This window comes from Oncorhynchus mykiss, chromosome 1 (assembly GCF_057628025.1).
Source record: "Oncorhynchus mykiss isolate SJ-2025 chromosome 1, ASM5762802v1, whole genome shotgun sequence".
Lineage (NCBI taxonomy): Eukaryota > Metazoa > Chordata > Actinopteri > Salmoniformes > Salmonidae > Oncorhynchus > Oncorhynchus mykiss.
In genome coordinates, this window is record NC_143022.1 from 85054598 (window position 1) to 85068515 (window position 13918).

The 13918-nt window shown below is 41.5% G+C and overlaps 2 protein-coding genes across 2 annotated transcripts in view; one reads left to right on the forward strand and one right to left on the reverse strand.

Annotated features, from left to right (window-relative positions):
- Nucleotides 1–1100: 1100 nt before the first annotated feature.
- Nucleotides 1101–10348, forward strand: hif1an (hypoxia inducible factor 1 subunit alpha inhibitor; the record flags this gene model as incomplete). Its single annotated transcript, NM_001281328.1, is given in 8 exon segments — nt 1101–1547; nt 4097–4347; nt 5389–5537; nt 7240–7385; nt 7616–7722; nt 7979–8042; nt 8331–8441; nt 9517–10348. Coding segments are annotated over 8 exon segments (1074 nt in total). The 3' UTR covers nt 9574–10348.
- A 1930-nt stretch (nt 10349–12278) lies between these two features.
- The window catches only part of LOC110530522 (1-phosphatidylinositol 4,5-bisphosphate phosphodiesterase epsilon-1), a 41862-nt gene continuing 40222 nt past the window's right edge, over nt 12279–13918 (reverse strand). The window contains exon 33 of the mRNA XM_090242349.1: nt 12279–13355. The gene's annotated coding sequence lies outside the window, so the exon portion shown is untranslated. The remainder of the gene's footprint in view (nt 13356–13918) is intronic.

Sequence of the window (13918 nt, forward strand, 5' to 3'; positions counted from 1 at the left end):
TATGTAAATAATGTATTTCTGTTTTTCATTTTAAATACATTTGCAAAAAATTCTAAAAACATGTTTTTTATTTGTCATTATGTGCTATTGTGTAGATTGATGAGGATAATTTGTATTTTAATCCATTTTAGAATAAGGCTGTAACGTAACAAAATGTGAAAAAAGTCAAGGGGTCTGAATACTTTCCGAATGCACTGTAAAGTTACCGTCAACAACTGACTACATATTTGATTACTCAATCTAATCAGGATGTGTGCTAGAAGTGTTTGCCTAAAACATAATAAAATAGTTGTGCTGTGCTGAGTAAGCCAGACATCTTGGAAGTCACCTTTCAGTGGAAATTCTGTTCTAATCTATTTGAAATCTGATGCCAAATTTGCTTTCGACAGAACCATTTTGTAACCAAAACTTAGACCCGCATTTACTGAGACCTCAATCATCCCACATTTCATCAGGTTCTTTGTGTCGAAAGGACATGTTTCATTATATAGCATCACCCTGTTCACTTCCAAAGCACTGAGATACAGTATAATTTGATTTCTCTTTAGAGAGGGAACTGATTGGTGTGCAGCATAAACTGAGGAGGCAGAGATGCTGACAAACCAATGAAGTAATCCAAAAGTAATCCTTAAATTACAAGTAATCCAATGAATTATGTTAGTAATGACTTTTATTGTCACGTAATCTGTAATTAGTAACTGATTACATTTTTTATGTAATCCATCCAACCCTGCACACACACACACACATACAGAGAGATGAGCAAAGATACATCAAATGTATGTTATTTGCACCAAATTTCAACTCACAATCCTATATTCTATGGGTGTCTCTCATTTCAAGATTTCAAGTGAGTGTAATTCGGAATTGTTTGTATACACTGTGATGTCAGAAACCTGAGCAAAATCTATTTTTCTGACAGTTTTCGTTCTAATCAAATAGCAGTACTCTGACGCCATCTGATGGATGTCTGTGAAGTTGCTCTATAGCAGTTAGTCATTCAGTACACTAGATGTCGCTGTATTCTCATTCTGGGTACTACACCTCGCTTGGTATTTTCCTTCCAAATACATTTTCGTCGTTAGTTTTTTTGCCTGTCACTGCCGTTCTTATTATACCTCAGTGGTCAATGGTTATTTACACATTTGGCTGGTGCTAGCAAACACTGAGCTTTGGAAGCTTGTCGGCTCGGTGTTTAATGTATTGCATTGGGAAAGAAACAGACCATTTATGCATGGCAATGTTGTGAGCAAACACGTAGCATAAGTCCTAAAGAAGAGGTGTCAGTTTCTCGAGTCAAGAGAACATCTTTTGACAGCGAGCGAGGGGCAATCTTGGCTTGGGTTCGGTACACGGGCATGGCAGCGGCAACAGTGGTCGAGAATGATCCGACGGCGAACGAAGGCGGTGCCGCATCATTCTCGGAGCCGGAGGTCCACAGCCCTATCTGGAACGACTCTCAACTTCGAAAGTATCCTTTCCAGACCAGACCGATACCCAGACTCTCTCACACGGATCCTAGAGCTGAGATGCTCATAAACAACGAGGTAAAGTGACAGTTGACATGACAATTAATTTGCTGTCATGTTTTTGTTCAAGTTTGACAGATAGCTCAAATTAAGTAACCCAATTGTATTTGTCAAATGCGCATAATACAACGGGTGAATACTTTACCGTGTAATGCTTGCTTGCTAGCCCTTCCCAACGATGCAGTTAAAAAACAATACGAACAATTAAAAATAGTAACACGAGGAATAAAATATACAAGAATAGAGCTATACTATACAGTACCAGTACCAGATCAATGTGCAGGTAAGAGGGTAAGAGGGATATGGTGAGGTGAGAAACAAAAATAACTAGCTAACGATGGCTATATGGCTAGCTGCTACTTTGTCAAATAACGTTAATCAACAAGTATTTTGTCCTGCACACACCACCTGCTTGTATCCTGTATGTTGTTAGTAAGATAGCCAATGTTCTCTCAACTGAATCAGCTGCTGGCAAGCCAGCGAACACGATTTTGACAGTGGTTCTATTTTTTTCAATTTCACCTGTTTTATCCAGGCTTGTTCTGCATGAATCAAATCTCATGCAAGAGAGACCCTACTTGGTCTGGTTGATAGTGGACAAGTCCAGTGTTCTTCCAACCTGGTCCTGGGGTCCTTCGTAGGGTGTGCAGTTCCAATGTAGCATGGCAGGGCTTGATTATTAGGTGAAACATGTGTTTTTGACACTGGATTGGAACACAAGCTTGGCTGTAGCCTAGGTTACAACCCCTTGGTCCCCAAAACCAAGGCCAAAGAACACTGGATTTGACAAGTCTGCATAGCATGGCACTTTGCAGTGCAGATAATCCGTTTGCTGGTAACACACATCTGGCCTACCATAGACTATCTTATTTTCTTATAGGTAGCAGATTTTTTTCTTCTCCTTTCTGATACTATTCGTAAACCAGGTAATCTGGACCCCTTGTTAGCAATGGTCCTCTCAGTATACACGTGCCACCTCCTTTGCTTTATGTTCAATAAGAAAACATGTCATGCCTCCTCTTGAATGCTTCTCTCCAAAAGTCAGTCTGCATTTACTACATCTGATATGACGTTGACTGGTTGATCTCTAACTTGGCCTACATCAGAGGAATGCAACAGTCACACCCTGTTATAACACTGAAATGCACGTATCACTAAATAAATCAATATTTCTCATATGACTGTCTTTCGCATCCATTGATGTGCCTTTCTTTGAAATATGATTATACAATGCCAGAGATTAGGCTACAGCCTGGAAGATCAATGCTGGCTGTTAATATGTGGCATGCTTGCATCAGTACTATGGATGCATATGGGATATCTAGGCTATTAGTGTAACTCTGAGACTGTTGAGGTAAGTGAACTGTAGTGAATATCAGTTCTATGTTCCATACATGTGTGCTGAGGGATCCAAATGCAAAGTAACATTTTTCTGCATGCAAATCACAGGTTATATTCCTTGGTCTTTATTCAGCTATGTTTATAGGAGCAGTTGACTGCATGATTCAAATATTGATTTTGTTGGGGGGGGGCAGTTGGAGGCCACGGAAGGAGAGTTATATGGCATGGGGGGGGCATAGAATGGTTGTGGTTCCACAATTATGATCTGTGGTGAACTCCCAGTGAACTTAGGTGGGAGAGGGAGAGAGATGAGGATGGAGGAGAGGAGGGATCGAGTTTTGACCAGACACATCAATGTTGACTAGGTGAATGAGCTGTATAATTCAGATTTACCGCGCGATAAACAGTAGAGTACCCGCGCGGTAAACAGTAGAGTACCGAATAGAGTAGACCAACAATTTGCTGTTGACATGAAATTAGTTGAATAGCGTCTTATTGACCCAAGTTAAAAGTCAAACAACATAGTCTGTTGAAATGGAGCTTCCGTATCCTATTCATAATTCACTCAGTATATTATACCTCTTGCTTCCGCCCTGCTTGCGGTCTTTGCTGTACGAGCTTCGCTAATGAAATACAGTGCAGCCGCACAGCGCGCATGTGCTACACAGCCTACGTTCCAGTAGTCACGTAGCACTTGCCACTTGTGTCCAATGGGACCATCAATCGCTCTGCTTGCCAGCGAACCGCAGTGTTGTTGATACACATGGCAAATGCAGGCTCTTCCTATTCGCCTGAGACAGGTGTGCCTTTCTTTGCTACGTGCCTAAAGATAATATGTGTAATGTATTAAAAGCTATTACATATTGATGAATTCCCCATGCATTTAATTTGTTCTGACTATAGCCTAACTATTCAATGCCTCAAAGGAAAACTGATTAGATAGTATATTGATATTTTATGGTCTGGTATACCACGGCTGTCAGCCAATCAGCATTCAGGGCTCGAACCACCCAGTTAATGCTATTTAATGCATATAACGTTAGGCCTATCACTATTAGGAAAACATGTTAACAAATTATGTTTAAAAAAGTTGAATACTTTTTGTATAATTTAATGAAAATTGTTGCTTGCTTCAGTCCTATATTATAAGGAATAAAAAATATCAGAGTATATGCCGTCTTTTTCTAATCTAACAAATCTTCCTTTTTTGGGGGGGGGGGTTCCAGCAACCAGTGGTTTTAACAGACACCAATCTAGTGTATCCGGCTCTCCAGTGGGACATCCCGTACCTGCAGGAGAACATTGGAAACGGGGACTTTTCTGTGTACATCGCGGAAAACCACAAATTCCTCTACTATGACGAGAAGAAAATGGCCAACTTTGAGAACTTTGTACCCAAGTCTCGACGGATAGACATGAAATTCTCGGATTTTGTGGAGAAAATGCGTAAAACGCAGGAAGAGGGAGGAGATGAGAGGTAATGTTTTTGTGTAAATGGCTATATTAAACCATCACCCGAGGGAGGGTGATCTGCTGACCTGCTGCAGGAGAGTTAGGTCCTTAGGGACATTTTATCAGTGCTTAATATGAGTGAAGGTAATATATAACTTCTCTTATTTGAGTCACAAAACATGTATAATACGGACAGAATCAGATTAAATGCTATCCAGTCTAGGTGTTTGCGTTGCAGGAGTGCCGGGCATTGCTCTTTAGACCAAAGTAAAATGTTGAGTGAGTCAAATTAAATCTAATGCAGGAACTGAAATAGCTAGCTGTCGAGAATGACTAAGCATTTATAAGGCATCTTGGGAACATTTTGTACCACTCTCACCTGACTGAGTTGCTTGGCCTGGGAGAGAGAGACACACGCACACACATATCACTTACTACACTGAGCCCCTTCCTTAGAACTAATGCTTGCTGCTTGTGTCCATGTACTGTAGATTTGATCAGTTAAATTACGTTTTCTGTCACATAGTGGTGGTTTTGTGCAACGTTTGTTGCATGGCATTACTGTTTTCTAATTGAAATAATTCTTTGTGGTTTGGCAAGGAATGCTTTCTACTGAGCCGAGTTGAACATTTTATAATGGCAAGACAAGCTTTCATTTCCGGATGCATGTACACTTGCTGAGTACACTTGACTCCTGATAAGTGCAAACTCTGGAATTGCATTGCAACTGTCCCTATTCAATAGCATTTCTCTTCATTCCTCTGTATATCTGTGTTAACCACTGGGCTTAAAGCAGCATATTCACTACAGTTCCAACCCTTTTGCTTTTATCAGTAGTTGACTCTACAGGTACAGCATTACCCCTTCTTTGGACTGTGTTTATGACAGAGTGTCATGCAGGACAGTCTTATCCTTTGTGTCTATATCCACATTCTGCTCCAACTAGCTCCAGGATCACTGTACTGCAGATCCCTCTGTGGCTGTGCTCCTTCCAAAATATGTGCAAAGCAGCATATCAATTTCTGTCTCATCAGATGGTCTAATTCTATTCTGTTCATCCTCCCAGGGTGTACCTGCAGCAGACACTGAATGACACAGTGGGCAGGAAGATTGTGGTGGACTTCCTGGGTTTCAACTGGAACTGGATCACCAAGCAGCAGAGCAAGAGAAACTGGGGCCAGCTCACCTCCAACCTGCTGCTCATAGGCATGGAGGGTAAGAGACCTAGCCCTGGCCTATAGGCATGGAGGGTAAGAGACCTAGCCCTGGCATGGAGGGTAAGAGACCTAGCCCTGGCATGGAGGGTAAGAGACCTAGCCCTGGCCTATAGGCATGGAGGGTGAGACCTAGCCCTGGCATATAGGCATGGAGGGTGTGAGACCTAGCCCTGGCCTATAGGCATGGAGGGTAAGAGACCTAGCCCTGGCCTATAGGCATGGAGGGTGAGAGACCTAGCCATGTCCTATAGGCATGGAGGGTAAGAGACCTGGCCTATATGCATAGAGGGTAAGAGACCTAGCCCTGGCCTATAGGCATGGAGGGTGAGAGACCTAGCCCTGGCCTATAGGCATGGAGGGTGAGAGACCTAGCCCTGGCCTATAGGGTGAGAGACCTAGCCCTGGCCTATAGGCATGGAGGGTGAGAGACCACCCTATAGAGACCACCCTATAGACCTAGCCCTGGCCTATAGGCATGGAGGGTGAGAGACCTAGCCCTGGCCTATAGGCATGGAGGGTGAGAGCCCTGGCCTATAGGCATGGAGGGTGAGAGACCTAGCCCTGGCCTATAGGCATGTAGGGTGAGAGACCTAGCCCTGGCCTATAGGCATGGAGGGTGAGAGACCTAGCCCTGGCCTATAGGCATGGAGGGTGAGAGACCTAGCCCTGGCCTATAGGCATGGAGGGTGAGAGACCTAGCCCTGGCCTATAGGCATGGAGGGTGAGAGACCTAGCCCTGGCCTATAAATCAAATCAAATCAAATTTTATTTGTCACATACACATGGTTAGCAGATGTTAATGCGAGTGTAGCGAAATGCTTGTGCTTCTAGTTCCGACAATGCAGTAATAACAAGTAATCTAACTAACAATTCCAAAACTACTGTCTTGTACACAGTGTAAGGGGATAAAGAATATGTACATAAGGATATATGAATGAGTGATGGTACAGAGCAGCATAGGCAAGATACAGTAGATGGTATCGAGTACAGTATATACATATGAGATGAGTATGTAAACAAAGTGGCATAGTTAAAGTGGCTAGTGATACATGTATTACATAAGGATACAGTCGATGATATAGAGTACAGTATATATGTATGCATATGAGATGAATAATGTAGGGTAAGTAACATTATATAAGGTAGCATTGTTTAAAGTGGCTAGTGATATAGGCATGGAGGGTGAGAGACCTAGCCTTGGCCTATAGGCATGGAGGGTAAGGAACTAAGGGGTTTATAGGAATGAAGGTTAAGCAGGGTTTTCCCCAGGATGTTTTAACAAGGTTGGTTCTGCTGGGGATGGGAGGCCTGGAAGGGGTCGGTGCCCCCCTTCTAGGTCCATAAATTACAACAAATAGTTTATTTTTTAAAGGTACAAAATCAGCGCCGCTTTTAAATTCTTTGGGGAGAACCCTGGTAAGGAAGGGACCCTGTGGCTTTTAGGCATGGGGACCATGACTAGCAGGTGATTTCCCTAGTCCTATTAGACAAGGAAATTATATACAGTATATCTACAATGTGGGTGCCATATATCGCTGATGGAAATAGTGAACTACCCTGTCTCAATGTGCAATCAAAGGCCTTGTGGTAAGGGCATTAAGAAAGAAATCTACTCACCTTAATTTCAGCTGAAATTAGCTTAAGGGCATTGCTCCTCCAGAGACAGACAGGTAATCCTGTGATCTGCTCAATGTTTGTAGGCAACGTGACGCCAGCCCATTACGATGAGCAGCAGAACTTCTTTGCACAAATCAAAGGTTACAAGAGGTGCATCCTGTTCCCTCCCGACCAGTTTGAGTGTCTCTACCCCTTCCCTGTTCACCACCCCTGTGACAGACAGAGCCAGGTAAAACCTACTTTCTGATGTCATTTATTTGACCATTTTAAAACAAATCAACCAGACGTGGATGCAATGCAATCATAGAGGCTAACACATCAAGGAAAACCTATTTCCATTGTGGTCCCTTTTAGAAACCGGTGTTTGATTTGATATGCAGTGGATTTTCTGTTTCTCAACTGTTTCTGTTTGTTTTTAATTAATCTTACGAACAGCAAGTTTGCTTTTGCCATTTGTAGGTTGACTTTGAGAACCCTGACTATGAGAGGTTTCCCAACTTCAAGAATGTGTCGGGCTATGAGACTGTGGTGGGCCCTGGAGATGTTCTCTACATCCCCATGTACTGGTAGGAGCTGGGCACTGTTCTACCTAGTATTATGTGTGTGGTGGGATCCTATGTACAGTACAGTGTGTATTGGTAAGAGTCGTTCTGTACCGAGTCTGAAAATAGACTGATTTTGATGCTGTTTTCTGACTGAGGATTCTGTCGCTGAAATGTCAACACTGTGGCATTGTGGAACCAGACTGGTCAGTTTGACCTATTGGTGACATTGTACATGATCTGATAAGTCTGCTCTGTTTTCGTTTCATGGCTAATTCAGGTGGCACCACATTGAGTCCCTGTTGAGTGGTGGAGTGACCATCACTGTCAACTTCTGGTACAAGGTACTGTATGTGCTCACTGATATATGCCAAAATATATCACCATATCAGTATCATCTTTACTACATTCATGTCAACTAATGTTGTGGCACCCTAAAGAAGGTACCATTATGGTCAAAATATTGGTGAAATGAATTGAATATCTTTGCATTGAAAGATACATTTCTCACTGTGCTCTCTTTATCATTTTTAATTAGCTTGGATCACCTTGATACATCCCTTACTCATAGAAGTAGTATTAGAGGACATGTTATATTTCTGTCCTCACTAAATGATCTGTTATTCCCCCAGGGTGCGCCCACGCCCAAGAGGATCGAGTACCCACTGAGAGCTCATCAGAAGGTGGCCATCATGAGAAACATAGAGAAGATGCTGGGGGAGGCACTGGGAGACCCACACGAGGTACTGAAACTGGACAGATGAGGAATATTCTGATGGGATTTATTTATGGGAGATCTAGTCTGGTATGTTAAAGCAATTGTACACGAGAGGCCGTGGGTTGGGACTTTTTTAGCACTGCTGTGCTGCGGTCGTAGGTACGAGGCGAAGCCCACCCATCACAATGATTGTTTTGACCAACCCATTGTAGAAAGCCTGGTATTTTTGTATGCACTGGCTACTTTAGGCATACCTGTCATGACAGACAAAATGTCATATCTGTCATGACAGACAAAATGGTCATATCTTGTCATGACAGACATAGTGTCATATCTGGGCATGACAGACAGTGTCATATCTGGGCATGACAGACAGTGTCATATCTGGGCATGACAGACAGTGTCATATCTGGGCATGACAGACATAGTGTCATATCTGGGCATGACAGACATAGTGTCATATCTGGGCATGACAGACATAGTGTCATATCTGGGCATGACAGACATAGTGTCATATCTGGGCATGACAGCCATAGTGTCATATCTGGGCATGACAGACACAGTCAGAGTTGGCTAAACTCAAGAACAAACATATATCTGTACCAGGCTGCCAAAGATCCCATAGACTCACTAGTTCCAGAACTAGAACATGACTAAATCACATAATTTCTAGAACATCAAATGACATTTCACAGCTCTGAGTCCCAATGAGATTCCATTGAGAGGAAAATTCTGGCTGGTTCCATAACTAGAACATGACATCAGATGATTGACATTTCATTTGGCGGCTCCTTATTTAGTTGGTCCTGTAGGAATAGTGCAGAAAGCTTGCCATGCCCGGAATCCTTACGGCTCCGGAACGCTGACCCTGATAGCAACCCAATTACTGTGAATATTTATGGTCTACCTGATTTAGCACAGAGTGAATGGAAGAAGGGGGATGTGTGGTACAGCACAAAGACTAGACGACAGGACACTCAGTGAAACAAAGCTATAGCAATAGTATCTCACCTAGTAGTAGGCCCTAATAGGGTTTTCAACAATGGACTTTTTTTAGTGCGATTGCATTTTAATGCATCAATGTGCTTTCTGTTCTGTAGGTTGGCCCTTTATTGAACATGATGATTAAAGGCCGCTATGACCAGGGATTCAGCTAGAGCTACTGCCTCAGAACTGTCTGTGTGTGTATTTGTGTGAGTGAGTGTGCCCAGGCCTGATTGTGTGTTTGTAGGTGAGCATGTGTGTGCAGACACGTGTTTGTGCATTCGGACTGTTAAGCTAGCAGTGACTTGGCCAATCAGCCATTTTGACTGTTTTGATTGTCTGGGAGCCATAATCATCACAACTTCAGCTACCAGTGGGAAGACAATAGTGGACATCGGACCAGCCATGGAGACCCACATGCAGTGTGCTGTCAGAGAGGGATGAACTGTGTAAACTACACAATGTAGAGTTGTGGTATTTTAGAGGGAGTGGAGTGATAGGCAACCGCTGTAGATGTCAAAGAATAAACCCCCAAACACCCTCAAAGTGAAAGTTGCCCATAATTAATCATTGATGCAGGGTCAGATATTGGACATTTTATCATCACACCCAATAGGATTGGGAAAATCTGATCCTAGATCTGTAGTTGGGGGCAATTTCTACCTTGAACACTAAACAGGTGTGTGTGTTGGGTGGTTGTTAGTCATAACCAACAAGATACTCCCTTCGTCTATTTAACCGTTCCCCTGTCATTACAGTTTGTAACCATAGCAACACACCTGCAGCTTGAATATTAAATAGGGAATAGCTGTGTAGTAACTAAAGTAGGCCTACTTATTTTGTGACAAACTTCTCAATGAATTTGCGACACATGCACCCCGAAAGAGATGAGTCATATTCTTGTTCTGTTGACTAGGTCAGTAAGCTGATTTTTGTTTCTGTATAATTGCTGAACGTTTCTGTGTTATAGCCAACATACTTTTTCTTTGATAATGTGTTTTTGTGTACATTCAGGCATAACTGATTTTCTGTTGGTGTAAATCTGTTATGATACATGGTACAATTAAGTTAATGAGGATGGGCTTAAGAGTATTTCAACTAATTTCAATTGCAGCTGGACAGTAAAATAAGAATATATTACACCCAACATGCTTCCAGTGGAATGATTGAAGACATCTCACCAGTTTTCCTACTCAAATGCATCCTAAAACAAGTTTCCCAAACTCAGTCCTGGGGCCCCCCTGGGTACAGGTTTTGGTTTTTGCCCTAGCTCTACACAGCTGATTCAAATAATCAAAGCTCGATGAAGAGTTGGTTATTTGAATCAGCTGTGTTGTGCTAGGACAAAAAACTAAACGTTCACCCAGGACCGAGTTTGGGAAACGCTGTCCTAAAAAACAGTGATGTTTTGCTCCGGTAACAGTCACACAATACGCTAACCCTATATTCATTTAAATTCAATATCATTTCAAATATATTGTAGTTATTGCAACAGTATTTCTTAGTACTTGTATCAAGAATGTACCTAGTGGATGGTTTTCATGCGTGTGTGCCTCTCTAATCTTACACTTCCCCTACTGTTGCTGTTTTTTCTCAATTCTTTTCGGAAGGATGTCAAAGTGTGTGTAGAGTTCAGTTGAATTCCGGTTGTTATTGTGCCATTGTCAAGTGTTTCTAGTGAAGACTTCACTTCAACAGGTGCAGTTTAGAGCACAGGACTTATTTAAAGCACATATTGGCCGTCCTAGTGCTGTGTGCCAAACCAGGTGTGTCCTTACAGGGTTGTGGCTATTTCAATTTGGTCAATTCAGGAAGACAACTGTAATTTCAATTTTCCTCTGATTTTCTGTGAGGAAAATGTGGAGTTGGAATTTTAGTTTACTTTCTTAATGTAAACGATGTTCAGAAAGTTGTATGTACGGAGGCCCTGGTGTGACATTGGTTTGACTTCATTTTAAGCTGCATCATATTAATTTGTTATTAAAATTAATAGCCAAGTTAAACCAGACTGACCACGGCTGTGTGAATGGTGAACACAGCATTCCGTCTGATTTAACTACTAGGCTAATATACTAATGCTGCATGTTCAATTCCTACACCTTCAGTGACTGACAAAATATTTCTAGGGGAGTTTCTATGTTCTAGCCATGTGTATTATAATTATTAGCATTTTTCCAACAGCATGTATTGTACTCCTCTGGCTTTCCAAAAACAAATATGGAATCCATCAACCGGAATGTTCATATCTTATTGTTTATATTTAGGCTAATATTCTAAGAATGTTAAAGTCCATCAAGTGGAATGTTCATATCGTATTGTTTATATTTAGGCTAATATTCTAAGAATGTTAATGTCAAGGGAGTGTATGCTTGATTTTTGATAGTATATCAATATTGTTGATGAATAGACTAGTTCTTCAATTAATTATTATTTGATAGTTAAGTCTGAGGTTAAATTGCTCTCTTCTGTGTATTTGTTTCTCCTACCTGTGTGCCTAGCTTGGTTATGACATGGCTCAAGAAACCAGCCAGAACAATGATATTTTTATTTAATTTTTGCATTATGTAGCTTTAAATGCAAAACCTGAACATGGTTAAATAAACTCTTTGCTGTGTTTTTTTAATTTTACAAATACAAAACAGTTTTCTGGGTTCCTGCACTTGTATGATTTGAGTTTGTCTGCTCTATGTAATTTGCACTGATTTCAAAATGACTGCTGAACAAGGAGTTATATTGTTGTGCTAGTGGCTTTGTAATAAAATCTTAAACTTTTTGATCAAGTTCTTGAATCAGTCATCACAGCGGTTTGGTGTCAAATTCAAGTCTGTCATTGTAGAGATTCATTGTGAGGAAATAGACCAAAGGACACAGCTATAGCACTGGGAATGTTTAATATACTAATATGACAGTAATATTGCAGTATTGTACACCAGCAGTAATGTAAAATAGAGAAAAATATTAAAACATGTTTGGAGTTAATGTAGAAATTAGTTTTGAGGGATGATGGGTGAAATTGTCTGTCTGATTATTTGAATCTGACCATGGGAGATTCTCAATTGGGAATAGTCCTTCCTCTCCTCCGTGACCTGGAATCCAGTAAGGGTTTGGCATATGTAGGAGCGTTTAATTTGTTAATAGGTCAACGAAGGAGTTTGGCTCCTCTCCTCGACGGCCACCTCCGGCAAAGGATGCTCGGGTGTATCCTACCGCTGAGGTGTTTTGAAATCAGCCACACCTCCTTTGAAACAACTATTTTCTCAGAGGGGAAAAGCATGTACACATTTAAAAATGATACTCTACTTATTTAACCTTTTATCTATAAAATGTCTAGCATAACTAGAATTTGTAAACCACTTTAAACATGTATTTTGGGATTCCACCTCTAAACATAATTTGCCTGATGACAAGCACATTTATTTCCTGTTTTCATCTCCTCGACTCAAAGGAGGCGAGGAGAGGACGCGAGGAAATCTAATTGAGATTCTTCACATTTCCTCCAGCCACTTCAAACTTGCCACAATATCACCATCTGCTGGTCTGTCTTACAGTCAGTGTGTTCGTCTTTCATCTCCGACTGGATTCGAACCTGGGTCTTCTGCGTGCCACAAGGACAGAAAAAAGGAGAATGGAATGGACTCTAGCTACATGTGTATTTATCTTACTGTTTTTAACAGACAATGTGATTCCACCTCTGTAAATGTAATTTGCCTGATGACAAGTGCATTTATTTCGAAAAGGAGGCAAGGAAATCCAATTGAGATTCTCCCCATTTTCGTTAGGCATTTGCTTGGGGAACTAATGCAAGGCTTCAATAAATGCACATGCCGATAAGGTGCAATTTCCAGCTCTAGGTAGATGTAGATTAGGCTTATTGCCTGGTCCAAATCACATCAGACACCTAGGAGTTGCACGGCTCCAATTCCACATCTTCCCAGTGTCAGCCCATCTTGGATATCTTTAAATAGAGTGTGTGAAGGGAGAAAAACACACAAACATTATATTACAAGCATACAATAATACTATCAATTGGACAATCGATAGCAGAGAACATAAAATATTACTTTTTACACTTCAGTCTGGTTCCCAGATTCCAAATTGGTTCTCTGCCCCAAATGATGATGCTAGCGAGGTTGTTTAGCTGTAAGTTATGCGGTACACTTGGATTTGGTTGTACCATGGAGTTAGTTAGAGAAACTCAAGGGAGGGTTGGACCATAGAGTTAGATAGAGGACGCAACACTGCATCTGTCCCATTATGGCATCTATGAGACCATAGCCAGCGCCAACTCCATTTCGAAGTAGTCAATTTTCTTCTTCTACTACTTTATGAGTTGGTAAACAAACTGAAAGGGGTGCATACTGCCACCTGACGTGTGTTGTCTGGATAGGTATAAAGCCAAGGTTGGCAATATGCTGCCACCTGCAGTTATGGAATGTTTGTATAATTAATTGGCTGGTCCATCCTGATGACCTGGATGGAATTGTGTGATCCTTCCTTAACCCATAGGAAGTTCCACCC